This window comes from Numida meleagris, chromosome 11, assembly GCF_002078875.1.
Source record: "Numida meleagris isolate 19003 breed g44 Domestic line chromosome 11, NumMel1.0, whole genome shotgun sequence".
Taxonomy (NCBI): Eukaryota; Metazoa; Chordata; class Aves; order Galliformes; family Numididae; genus Numida; species Numida meleagris.
In genome coordinates this window covers 2,408,497-2,421,204 of record NC_034419.1, presented here as the reverse complement: position 1 = coordinate 2,421,204, position 12,708 = coordinate 2,408,497, and the positions used below count along the sequence as shown (strand labels likewise).

Below are 12,708 nucleotides of genomic sequence, written 5' to 3'. Positions count from 1 at the left end.
ATGTAAAAAAAAAAAAAAAAAATTAACAAAAAAAACCCAACACAAAATCACCCCACAAACAATCTGTCCTTTTCAAACTCACTAGAAAGCAGGGCCAGGGCTCCGGGCCCTCCTGGCGCTGCCAGCTGGGGCAGTGCCCGCTGTGGGGCTGCTGCAGGGGGTCCCGGTGCCTGCCCCCCCCCCGCAGACCCGGGCCCTGGTGGGCTCAGCCCCAGGCAGGGCAGGGGGCTGCACCCGGTGCCTGCTGCTGGTGGCTCTGTGATGGGAGCCGCTTCCCCCTGCCCCCCTCCTCCCCCCCGCACAGGATCTCTACCTTAATTTATTACGTGAAGGCATCGTATTTATTGCTCGGGGGGACTCTTTCTTTCTACTTTTAAATTAATTTCCGTCTGAACGCGAGGAAATAAATACACGAAGCCGCTGGCCTCCGTCACGCCGTGGATGCTTGTCGGGCTGCCTGGGGGGGGGGGGAGCAGCCGAAGCGTAGGGCAGGTTGGCGGCGGCCTCAAAGCTTCCCCTCGCCGTGTCGTGCCCCACGGGGGCTGGGGAGGGGGGCACGGAGCCCTCGGGTGCTCTCAGGACAGGCGGAGGAGCCGCTGCGCTCCTCCCCAATGAGGAGACCGCGGGGCTGGGCGGGAGGACAGGGAGCTGTGCAGGGCTGGGGTGAGCCCCGAGGGCTCGTGGAGCGGAGAATGCCTGGTTGGTGCTCGCTGGGAGCAGGCAGGGCAGGGCAGGATGCGCTGCCATCCTCCGCCAGGGCTGCGCGGGACGGAGACGCGTGATGAAAACAATAAAACAAATGTTCCGGGGCTTTCCTAGTGTCTTTCTCTGTTTCATGGACGTTGTCTGTCGAACGTAACCCACGCCGTTTGTAGAAGCCTTAGATCAACAGTTTAGCTATGCAAATTATTTTAATTATTATTATTATTTTCTTTAAAAAAGACAAACATTAAAATAGTGCTTTCTTCTTTAACATATCCTAGGAGTTGAAAACCGAGGGGTTCTGAGCAAACTGCTGGACAACTTGTCTTTGGATGCACCATGGAAATAAAAATCAAACCCCCCCACAAAAGTAACAAAGCAAATTAACTGATGGTGTTCATGCAAGTTCCTCCAAAGACGTGACAGTGCTGCGTTGTGAGTCATGCCCTCCCGTGCTCTGTGTCCTCCTCGCGCGCAGCCCTGTGCCGCTGATGGTTACGAGCGTGCCCCGCTGTCCTCCGTGCCCCCGCCAGGCTGCGGTTGCTGCTGGATCTGGGGATGGGTCGTAGCAAGGGGTGGCCCTGGTGGGGGGAGCGGGAGCGGAGCGTCACTCTGCAGCTGGGCCTGCTCCGGGACCCCGCGCTGAGACGAGGCCCCAGGGTGTCCCCGCTGGGCCCTGTGTCACTGCGGGTGGTGGCACTTGCGGGGACAGCTCTGCGGGCGGCCTCCCTGCGGCTCGCCGGGCGCCGGCCCCGCTTTAGGCACAGCGGGGTCCCCCCTTGACGAGGGTCTGTGTCCCCACGCCCATCCGAGCCCTGCCCGGGGGGTGGCTGTCCTCCCCCCCGCCGGCACGGTGGGGTTATCCAGGCTGTTCCAGAGTGGAGGGGCCCCTGTGAGCCCTGCAGCCCCGCTCCCAGGGGTCTCCCCACCCTGCACCCCCCCCTTAGCGCATGGTTCTGCTGCAGGGCTCCTGGCCTGGCCCTGAGCATGGAGTGGTTCTTTCCCACGTGGTTCAGCGCTCTCTTTGTTTTTGCTGCTGATTTTCTGCCTCCCAACGACTGGTGGGAGCAGCGGGGCTGGGGGTGACGCTGGGAACAGCCCTGCAGGGCTCTGCCCTGGTTCTTCTAGGAAGAGCTGAGGAGGGGGGGGCGGAGTCCTGGGGGCAAGGTGGGCTCCGTTGGGCGCTGGGGGGCAGCTGCAGATGCACACACAAAGCAGAAGGTCCCGGCGAGCAGAGGGGGGGGTTGGCTCGAAATGAGGATGGATTTTGGCTTAATGAGGGCAGCAAACAGCTGAACACCAGAACATCGCTCTGGGTTAGGGGTCAAAAGGGGCGAGGACAGCAATGGCTCCGCAGCCGGTGTTGCTCGTCGCGCTTGGGTGAATTGTGTTCATGCAGGGGAGGACCGGGGGAGGGCTGGGGGTGTGGGTCACCAGGGAACTTGGTCTGATGCCGTGGGACGGTGGCTCCTGGAGCCGTGGAGGATGCACTCCCTTCGCGGGGACGATGGCACCGGCTCAGCTCGGGAGCCCATGGCAGAGCCACGCGCGCACGGAGCCCGAGTGAATCCGTCAATAAGTCTCACTTTGGTTTTTCTGTTGTTACGGGGTTATTCTTTTGGTTTTTTACTACCGCCTTAGTTTGTGGCTGGTCTGTTGTGGTTGGAAGGAGGAGCACCCGGCGGGGCGGGTGGGTCGGTGCCCCACGCATGATCTCGTGCTTCCCTCTGCTCTCTGTCCAACGGGGTGTGCTTGCCTGAGCTCCCGGAGCAGAGACTCGGAACAATTTGTTGTTTATATGATGTATTTATTTTTACTTGTGTTTCATGTCATTTTTTTTAAAAATAATAAATTGTAAGTTGGTATAACTGCCTGTTGTCTCTCTAGCTTTGGAATCCATAAAAGTGACGTGGGCTGGGGTGGGAGAGGTGGGCACCCCTCGCCCTCCTCCTGCACGGTGGGGATGGTGCGGGGTCCGGGCGCCGTGCCCACCACGGCTCCAGGTGCTGGTGGTGCTGGGGACCACGTGCAAGAACGGTCGCTTTCCATTCTCAGCCTCTTGTCTTCCTTATTGCTGCTAAGAACGGGCCTGGGAAGAATGGGAATCAACTCCTCGGGGCACGGAGGCTTTGTGTCCAGGAGCTGTGCCGAGGCGGACGGTCCCGGCCCGGTTTGAGGTAGTCACACTGCAGCGGTTCTGCACCCCTACAGCCTGCGGGGCTGCCGGCGCACGCGGCCGCTCTTGCTCTCGGGGGTGCGGTGCTGCCACTTCTGGTGCCAGGCCTTCTGCCGCTGCCGCTCCCGGAGCCGCAGTGCGGTGCAGTAGGCGTCGAGGCTGCCGCTGCCCGGTGCCCCCAGCGCCCGCGGGTCCGTCCAGGTGCCCTCGGGCCCCTTACCGCGGCGGTGCGGCGGCTCCGTGGCCTCGTGCCGGATGACGTGCAGGCTGTAGCGGGTGAGGGGCCGGGAGAAGGAGCGCTCCATGGCCCGGCACTCGTAGGTGCCGGCGTCCTCCCGGCCCAGCTGGCGGATCAGCAGCCCCTGCTCCAGCACCGCCACGCGCCCGCCGCTCCTCACCTGAGCACGGGCACAGTCAGGCCCTGCCGTCCTTCTCGCCCACGCGCCCCGTCCCCGCTGCCCCCGTACCTCGCTCAGCCCCGGCCCCTCGCCGCGCTGCACCAGCCACCGCACCGCTGTCTGCGGGGAGCGCGCCCGGCACTCCAGGAACGTGGAGTTCTTCTCCACGCCGAACACGGGCTGCTCCGCGGCTGCCGTCCCTGCATGGGAACGGGACAGGATCGGCCCCAGCGTCGTGCTCCCTGATGGCGGAGGGTGCCGGCGGCGCCTCGCTGCCCCCACCAATCCCAGCACTGGTGCTCACCCTCCGCTGTGTCCTGGCACTGGCTGAGCACGTCGGCCTTCAGCACGTCCTGGCACCGGGCACGCCTGCGGGACAGCGGATGGGGCAGCGCTGGCACCTCCCGCCAGCCCAGGGCCGCCCCGTGCAGGGGGCACGTGGTGACCCCACGGCACGCTCACCGCTTCTCCGTCAGCAGGACCGGGGCGCAGGCGCTGCCGTCCCACGTGCAGTAGGGGTCCCTGGCCAGGCAGCAGTCTGTGCAGGTCTGCCCGTAGAGCTCGCAGCGGGACAGGGCGAGCTGCAGCAGCCCCTGCGTACTGCTCACCAGCAGCTCCTGCTGCTCGGGCACACGGCAGCGGTCAGCGGGGCGTGGGGCCGGGGTCAGTGGGGCAGGGCCTTGGTGCAGCCCCGGGGGTGAGGGGCCGGGGCCGGATGCCCCGTCCCACGGGGTAGGACCATGAGGACTCACCCGCTTCGGTGACAGCTTCATGTCCAGGATGGGCGAAGGCACCTGGAGGACAAGGGGAGGCGTTGAGCTCTTGCTGGGCTCCGGGCAGCCGCTCCCAGTGCCCCCGTACCTCGGTGACGCTGATCTCCTCCAGGCTCACGGCCTCGGCGCCCGCCTCACCGGGCAGCCCCACCTTCAGCACCTTCCCATCATCTGCTCACACAGAAAGGCATCACAGGGCAGGGGTCCGACACCGCGCACGCACCCTTTGCCCGGCTCCATCCCCAGCGCCGCGCCGAGCCCCCACCTGTGCCGAGGAAGAGCACGTCGTAGTGGCGGCCCTCAGCCTCCAGCCGGTGCACCAGCAGCTGCCGCAGCCGGTAGGGAACGTTGGCGCGGAGCAGGACGGGCCGGCGGCCCAGCGGGCGGACGGGCTCCCACATCAGCTGGTGGGCGCGCACGAAGCTGATCACCTCGTCGGGGAAGTCCTTGGTGGAGCGCAGCAGCGGGTCGTACGTCTCGCTGGGGCACTGCGGGGAACACAGGGGGATGCGTCACAGCCAGGACGGGCCCTCCCGCCGCCACCCACCGCCCGTGTCCGTACCGTGCCGGGCCGGGGGTAGGGGACGCGGCCCTTGTACTGCGCCCAGCGGTGGTCGAAGCCCTCCTTGTGTGCGAAGGGGCCGCTGAAGGCCGCTCTGATGGCGGCCATGGAGTAGACGCAGACGGCGGAGCCGCTGAACACGGCGCTGCGGGGCGGCCGTCAGTGCACCACGGGCCGGGGAGGCCCACGGAGGCCCCGTGCGCAGGGCTGGGCTCACCTGGATGCCGTGAAGAGGCCGAAGACGAGGGGGTTCTGGGGGTCCCGTGTGCGGAGGAGGAAAACGTCCTCTGCGGAGAGAGAGAGCAGCGGGTGGTGCCGGGTGCAGGACGGGGGCACCCCCGGGCGGGTGGCACTCACCCAACTGGTCGAAGTGCGTCTGCGTGCCCTGGGGCCCGGCGATGGAGCACAGCAGGCGGGCCTTGAGGAACGTGCTCCAGCGGTTGATGAGGCCGCGTTTCCCTCCAACGTCGTTCTGCCGGGCACCGAGCGCTGCGCACACCCGCCCAGCCCGGTGCCCACCCACCCGTCCCAGCACTGGAACGCAGCCACAGCCCCGGCCCCAACCCCTGCCCTGCCCGGGTGCCCAGGGATGGGGGCTGCAGCCGGGGAAGCCTAACACTGCGCGCTGACCTTGCAGACCCGGGCCACCCTGGCGTGGATGTGCCGCCGCTCCCACTGCCCGCCCTCCAGGGCCGTCTCACGGAAGAAGACGTAGACCTTGTCGTCGTGCGGGTTGTGGGTGTCGGGGATGGTGAAGGCGCCGACGAATGTGGGCTCTGCGAGCAGCAGCACGGCATTGCCCCGTGCCCGCAGCTCCCCCCAGGGCCGCCAGCCGGGCCCGGAGCCCCCGTACCGTGCAGCCAGTGGTCCTGGTGCTGCTCCGTGCGGATGTAGCCCCGCTCAGCTCCGCCGACCTCAGTGCGGAAGAAGGCGGCACTGCTGCCCATGAAGTCGCTGGAGGTGCCGGAGTACAGCTGCCCATCTGTGGGGCAATGCGGGCATGGAGCAGCTGGGAGCCGCCGCAGACCCCCCCGCATCCCCCGCTACCTCGCTCTTACCGACCAGCAGCGCAGCAAAGGGCTGCCGGGGGCTGTACGGGCACCGTCCTCGCCCCGACTGCAGGGAGTGGCTCAGCAGCCGCATCATGGGGACCCCGGGACCCTGCGTGGCACGAGGGGAGCTCAGCCTGCGGCAGGGCTGCGCCGGGACCGGGCGCTGCCGTGGGGCATCCCCACCTGCTCGCGGGCTCCCAGCTGCACGAAGGCGCAGACGGGCTGGTAGGCGCCGGTCCCGCAGGCCAGCACGTGGCTGCTGTTGTAGGGCTGCAGGAGGCGGACGAAGTTGGCGCACTCGGTCTGCCCGAGGGGAGACGGCTGTTAGCGGGGGGCACACCTGCGGCACTGGGGCTCAGCGCTCGGTGCCCAGAAGCCACGTGCAAGGCTGCCCGGCCCCGCTCACCTCCACGTCCTTGCCCGCCAGCCGGCAGTGCTCCACCTGCGCCCTGGGTGCCGGCCAGGAGATCTGCAACCACACAACCGCGGGCTGCACTGGGGACGCGGTGCCGGATGCCGGTGCTGCCCGGCGCACGCTCACCGCCCCGCGCTGACCTTCTCGGGCTCCCTGCCCGGCTGCTCCAGGTGCAGCAGGACGATGTGGTTCTTGGCTCCCGCCATCAGCCAGGCCCTGTCCTCATCCAGCAGCAGCGCCTGGGAGCCCGGCACGTCCCCTGGGGCCAGCAGCCACCGGGAGCTGTTGGACTTCAGCAGCTCTGAGGGCACAGGGTGGAAGGGCGGCCGTGAGGGGACTCCCCGCAACGTGAGCCCAAGCACATGGGTGGGAGCAAAGCGCTGGGGACCCGGCTGGGCACGCTGCCACAGGAAGCACATGGGACGTGGGCACCGGAGCGTCCACAGCAGCTGGGAGGAAGCGAGCGGCGTGGCCCTGACGTGGTGCAGGGGAAGGAGCACCGCTGCACGGGGCCGGGCAGGGACTGCCCTGCACTTCCCACCAAGCAAGCAGCTGGATTCCTATCCCTGCTTTTGCTGAGCAGTGGCTGCGGCGATGGGTGAGACACATCCTCTCCTTTGTGCCATTATCCCCCAAGGACAGGGTGTTTTTCCTCCTCCTGTCCCCTGAGCTGCAGCATCCTCAGCGTGGCCTGACCCGGCTTCCTGGGGTCACTGCCTGCCCCACAGCGCGTCCCACAGCCCGGGGGGCTCTGCACCTCCATCCCCTCTCTGGTAAGGGCGAAGCCCCACTCTGCAGCCCCACTCTGCAGCCCCACGCCGTGCAGCACTGCTGCAGGGACGCAGAGGCTCAGCCCCAGCGCTGCGCTGTCCTGGTGTGACCCACACCCGCCCCTTGCTGTGCCCATCCTTCCTGCGCTCCCACGGCATCACCGCTGTCATTTCCTTCTGCAAGCTGCTCGCGTCTTCCCCCACCTCCCCCAACTCTCTCTCTGAGCCCCTACGTGAGGCTCTCAAAGGCCCTTTTATTTTATATTTTTTTTTTCCTAGGGTTTTTGAAACCTAAACTCCTGGAGCCGCCGTGTCCTTGAACCTGCTGCCCCTCGCTGTCCGTGAGTCACATCCCGTGCCATTGTTCCATTGTCCCCCAGCCCTCCCGATGCTGGGAGCTTCCTCTGCTGCCTCTGCCCATGGCTGCGGGGACGGCGTGCAGCCCCACGGAGCCCCCACCCCGCAGCACCACATCCCCCGGAGGGGGAACACCTCTGACGGGTGCAGCACAGCAGCGTGGGCGCATGCGGGAGATGGGACAGAAGTTGGTGGGGACCTCCAGGGGACACCGCCACCCCCCGGCCCCTCACCTCTGTATGTGACGCGGAGACGCGGGGCGTGCTGCCCCCAGCTCCCGGCACCGTGAGGCCGCAGCAGCAGCACCCAGAGCAGGGCCGCGGCCAGCGGGGCCATCGCTGCGGGCACGGGGCCTCCGCCTGAAGGGGAGAAGCTGCGCCGCGCCGCGCTCGGCCCCGCAGAGCTGCCCCGGTGGCAACCTGCGTGACCCCAGCGCGGGCCCGGGTGGCAGCCGGGGGTGGCACGTGGCCCCGTCCCGCAGACACGACGCTCTCCTGGAGGCTCGGCGCTGGCGGAGCGCACGCTGCGGGGTGAGACGGAGCGTCCCCGGATGGAAACAGCTGCGGGCGATGAATCCAGGGTTAAGCTAAACACTGCCGACAGCTTCAAATAATCAACTCCTGCGAGAGGGGACGGAGAGGGGCTGCTGCCGAGGGCAGGCGCCGGGCGAGGGATGTTGGCAGCGCTTTGTGCCGTACCACGAACGGGGCAGGAGCGCGAACGCCACGGGGGGAAGGGCGCTGGCAGAGCTCCATCCCCAGGGACGGAGCGGGGCTGAGCGAGCCCGCAGCCATCCCCTGCCATGTGCCGCCCCACAGACCCCGATTGTCTCGTGGCTAATCCAGAGCCCCGCGGGCTGCGCTTCTTGGGTTACAGCGGGGCCGGCAGCTGGGGGAAAGCTGGGGCTGGGGCCGCGAGACGCGGCAAAGCCGGGCAGCAGCGAGGGTGGGAGGTGATGGGGCCATCACATCGTGCCCCAGGTGTTTGCCACCCCGTGGCTCAGCCCACATCACCGTGCGCTGCCCGTGCCGCTCATACCCATGGCTGCATCTGTATGTTGGGCAGCTCCACGTGCCCTGCCCGTGCCTTTGTCCCCTGGGGGCCGCGTGATGGATGCCCCACAGCTGCTCCATCAGGCAGCGGCAGCTGTCGTCCCTGTCCCCAAACCTCCTGCTGACCCAGAGCCACTGGCGGGGATGGATGCTCACTGAGCTGGACCCCAAAAGCAGAGCGTGCCGTGCCGTGCCAAGCCCTTGGACCATGAGTTGCACGCAGCCACCAGCCCCAAAGAGTGAGGTCCCCTCAGCCTGGAGATCGCTGGGGTCACGGCCGCATTCCCGGCACCATCCACACCCCGGTGCGGTGCGTGGGCTGAACCCAGCCCTCATCACCTGTCCGCCACATGGCTGACACCTGATACGGAATCTCCCCCCCCATTTTCGGAGCTGGCTGAGCTGTACGGGGGCTAAATCGTGAGCGGGGATCCTGGGGCGAGATGGGGCCCTTGGGCACCCCCAGACCAGAGCCCAGATCCTCAGCTGCCAAGGCGTTGTGCAGAGTCCCCCATGGCTCGTAACGCATCCTTCCCTCATTCCCAGCCCCTGTCCCCTTAGTGCCACGCCGTGCAGGAGCATCGCATGGCACAGGGCTTCAAACCACGCCTGGGGACTGGGGGAACAGTTCCCATCATTGGGGTTTCCTGTTTAATTCTCGGCCAGAGGAACCGGAGCGATGGAGCCCTGCCTCGCACCCTAATGGAATTTGGTGAGATTAGATTAGGGATGAATTCTTCCCATATTTCCTTATAGCGCTGATATCTCCGCTTTCAAACTGACCTCCCTATCTCCGGCTCATAAACCATCGGGGTGTTTATCTCTCTGCCACATCCAGTGCCCTCAGCTCTGCAGGAGAAATCTACACGTTGCAGCAAGCCACGCGGTGCTGCGTGCTGCGGGTGACAGCAGCCCCGGCATTACCCCGACCTGTGCAGGGAGAGCAGCAGAGCGCTCCCTGAGCCCAGCTCTTGGGGCAGCAACCACCCCACCGCCCCCACCCCGGGCTCACCAGCCACCCCAGCGCTCTGTTCTGGCACACCAACTATCCCAGTGCCCTGTCCCAGCACATCACCCACCCCAATAAATACCCCCCACTCCGGGCTCACAAGCCACCCCAGTGCCCTGTCCCAGGGCACCAGTTACCCCAGTGCTCCCACTCTGGGCTCACCGGCCACCCCAGTGCCCCCTTCTAGGCACACCAGCCACCCCAGCGCCCTGTCCCGGCGCACCCACCCCCCACCCCGACGGCACGCAGCTCATTCCGAGGTACGATGCACGAAGGCGCAAAGCGCACGCAGCCCGACCCGGAGCTCTCGCTCTCAGCGGTCCCGTCCCGCACCCAGCGGAGCTCTGCGGGTCCGGCCCCGGGGAGCGGCGCTCCCACCGCCCCGGGCCGCCCGGCACGGCGCGATCCCCGCCTCGCTCCGTTACTCACCCGGGAGCCGCGGAGCCGCCGTCCGCCGAGCGCGGCACCTGGGGCTCGGGGCGGGGCCGGGGGCTGCGCCCATTCCGTCCGTCCGTCGGTCCGTCCGTCCCTGCGTCCCGCTGAGCCCCGCGGTGCGGGCGGCTGTTGCCACCTAGCGGTGCGGGGCTGCCCTCGGGCGGTGCGGGGCCCCGAAGCGCTCCTCTCCCGCGGCTCCGCGGGGCGGGACGGCGCAGGAACCCGTCGGGCGCGGCTGACGGCAGCGTCCCGCACGTCGGAGCTGCGACACGAGCGCGGGAGCCGGGAGCGGGGCTGTGCCCGCGCTGCCTGGGGGGCGGGGGGGTGAGCGGGGAAACCCTTCCCCAGCCGGACCGAGCCCGGGCAACGCGGGCGGCTCCGGGCTCCCCGTGTCCGTGGGCACCGGCACGGCCCGCACCACGCGCTTACGGGCCTCGGCTCTGGGGGGGCTGGCGGAGCGGCACCCGTGCCCTGCTCGGAGCCGCAGCTCAGGGGATGGCTTCGGCACCAGTGTGGGCGCTGCCCCTGCTGCCGCCCCCGGCTCTGAGCCCCCTCCGGGACGGCCCTCGCTTCTCCCCCCGCTGGGACCACGAACTTCCCGCAGCGGGGCTGCTCCGCTCCTTCCCCCGTCCACCCAACGAGGGGGGAATAACGCGGGACAGGGCCGGGGGGGCACGGTGTCGGGTGAGACGACGCAGCACGGGGCCCACGGCTGCTCCCCGTCGCTGGGTTTCCCACCATGACGGCTCCGGGGAGGCGGTGGCAGGGCAGCTCCCAGCCTTCCCCAGCCCGGGTTCGGACCCGCTCCATGTGGGACCGGCTCCATGTGGGACCAGCCCATCCTTCCATTGTGCGGCCGCGGGGCTCCGTCCCCTGGGGGTGCGGTGCTCTCATTTCCCCGCTTCCTCCCCGCAGCACGCCGAGCAGCGCCGAGCAGCTGCGAATCCTCCCCTGGAGGAAGGGGTGAATCCCGGCCAGACTTGGAGCCGGGCTTCTGCGTGGCCACGCTGCGGCTCTCAGCTTCGTTCTGGTCAACCCTGGGCTCTGCAGCAGCTCACAGCCCAACCACGACCACGCAGAACGCTGGATACGTGGAGAGGAATTGTTATTTTTGAAGGGCCGAGCCTCTCCCCAGCCATGTGTGCGAAGGGGTTGTGCCCCCAGCTCAGCTCCCCGTGCACCAGAGCACGACTGGAAGCACAGCTCCAGCTCCGCACTGGGGCTCTTCCATGGGCGCTGCCCTCCTCCGTGCAGGGGCTCCTCAATCTCTACTGCTGTTTTAAAGCGGGTCCATACCAAAAATCAAAGGTGAACCTACAGCTCTCCATTGGGAAGGAGGGAAAGCAGCAGCTCTCTCTGCATGGGACACGTGGGTCAGCCTCCTGCTCCTGCACAGTGGTGACGGCAGCACCGGGACCATCGTGAATACTCTTGGAAAGAGGAGAAAAATAATTAAAAAGAGATCAAGGTAATTGCAATGCAGCTGCGGCTTCAGGTGAACGTTCTCTCAAAATAAATATCAGTGGTGGGAAAAACATCAAAGACACCAAAAACATCACGGCAAGGACGGGCCGGGTTTCTGCATCCCCAGCGTGCAGCTCTCCCTGGCAGATCACGGTGACTCCCCGTGCTGTGTGTCCCCAGCAGTGCTCACGGCACTCAGTGCTGCCTGTGCCGCACTTCACGGCGGCCCCGTGTCTCTGCAGCCCTCCCTGCAGACGCTCGAGGGAGCCCACACGTTTTCCCCCATTCTCCTCCAGCGTTTGGAGGTGAGGGGAGGAGCACGCTGCGCTGCCGCGCTCCGTGCTTCCGCAGCACTTGTTCAGGCTCTCGTTTGGGATCCTCCCTTGCTATTCCCACTCTAACGGAGCTCCTGGCCTCTGGACCCAAGCGAACCGTTCCCAGCTGCTGGTTAAGGGCCTTCATTCCAAGGCACGAGTGTTACGGTGACTCTTCATCCAGCTGAACTTCCACGCAGTCCTCTAAAGCAAGCTCCTCGAGCAGCTCCTCTCCCCGGCTTTGCACCAGAGCCCCAGGACCGAGCACAGAGGGGTCCTCCAGCAGCAGAGGGCTGCCTACAAACCCTTCCTAAAGGATGCTCCTGGCGCTGGGTGCACGTGTCTCACGCCACGGACTCACCAGCACCGCTGTTTCCCTGCATCCTCCATTGCTGGGTGCAGCACCGAGGTACCAGCAGTGCCCCATGCCAGAGGTAAAGAAACGCAGCCTTGGCAGGTCTTCTGCTCTCTTTAGAAGTTGTCAGCTGCTGCACGTGGACCTTTACCTCCCTATCTTGCTGTCTTCAGCTTCCACACATCTCCGGTGGCCAAGCAGCAGGTGTGTGTGAGGCAGGGCAGCTCCATCCCCCTGCTGCAGGTCGGGCTTGAGGTCTGCTCCGCGCTGGCCACCAGCACGCCCCGATCTGCCCCGGCCACACTCAGCCCCAGCACTGCTGTCCTGGCTGAGCTCACACACACACACACACACGCACACACTGCCATCATGCTCCAGCCAAACTGCCCCTTTACACGTCCCTGTCCCAGGAGCTGCCCCTGCGTGAGCAGCACTCGCTCAGAGCGGCTGTCCCTGCTAACGGCCAGGATGAATCCCAAACAGGTCGCTCCCCATTTCGTGCCAGGTCTTGGGGCTGCCTTCTGCTCCCTGCTCACATCCTGTCCCCATAAAGCACATGGCACCAGCAGCGCCCGGCCCTGACACGGACGCAGGCTCCAGGCCCTCACCAGCAGGCAGCTAAACACGACAGGAATCCTCCAAAGCAACACGTGCTATCAAAGCGTGCCATTCCAGGCAAGAGACAGGCACTGACAAATTTTCAGTTTTATTAAAAAAAATCTAGCAGCAAAACCTGTAACAATTCAAAAACAAACGAACAAAAAAAAAAAAAAAAAAACCCAACGGAAAAAAAAAAAAAAAAAAAAACATATCCATGATAGACAGCATTTCCATCCATGAGAAGAAATTTTACAAGAGGTTCTGTGTAACAAGA

General features: G+C 66.0%; 2 protein-coding genes across 4 annotated transcripts in view; one reads left to right on the top strand and one right to left on the bottom strand.

Annotated features, from left to right (window-relative positions):
• The window catches only part of RAD54L2 (RAD54 like 2 (S. cerevisiae)), a 60,008-nt gene extending 57,438 nt beyond the window's left edge, over positions 1–2,570 (top strand). The window contains exon 26 of the mRNA XM_021409399.1: positions 984–2,570. Coding sequence (XP_021265074.1) covers positions 984–1,051 — 68 coding nt within the window. The 3' untranslated portion in view covers positions 1,052–2,570. The remainder of the gene's footprint in view (positions 1–983) is intronic.
• On the bottom strand, positions 2,489–9,830 carry LOC110404757 (semaphorin-3D-like). Of its 3 annotated transcripts, none has more exons than XM_021409408.1 (17): positions 9,696–9,830; positions 6,219–6,379; positions 6,070–6,153; positions 5,847–5,966; positions 5,670–5,772; positions 5,465–5,593; positions 5,242–5,387; positions 4,969–5,083; positions 4,829–4,898; positions 4,612–4,756; positions 4,315–4,537; positions 4,138–4,220; positions 4,029–4,070; positions 3,739–3,896; positions 3,581–3,645; positions 3,346–3,476; positions 2,489–3,276 (listed from the first exon to the last, which is right to left on the bottom strand). In XM_021409408.1, exons 1-17 carry the CDS (start codon positions 9,766–9,768, stop codon positions 2,908–2,910), a joined length of 2,217 nt encoding a protein of 738 aa, XP_021265083.1. In that variant the 5' UTR covers positions 9,769–9,830; the 3' UTR covers positions 2,489–2,907. The 3 variants fall into 3 exon arrangements, with proteins under 3 accessions (XP_021265083.1, XP_021265081.1, XP_021265082.1); XM_021409406.1 differs by lacking the exon at positions 9,696–9,830 and adding an exon at positions 7,439–9,340; XM_021409407.1 differs by lacking the exon at positions 9,696–9,830 and adding an exon at positions 7,439–9,339 and having other exon boundaries at positions 6,070–6,132.

Excerpts from the sequence above, each read along its gene's own strand:
- LOC110404757 (XM_021409406.1), bottom strand. The coding sequence starts at position 8,009 with ATGGCAGGGGATGGCTGCGGGCTCGCTCAGCCCCGCTCCGTCCCTGGG. Across the intron at positions 4,071-4,137 it reads AGGAGATCAGCGTCACCGAG|GTGCCTTCGCCCATCCTGGA; the intron begins GTACGGGGGCAC and ends CTTGTCCTCCAG. Across the intron at positions 3,277-3,345 it reads AGGGGCCGGGGCTGAGCGAG|GTGAGGAGCGGCGGGCGCGT; the intron begins GTACGGGGGCAG and ends GCCCGTGCTCAG.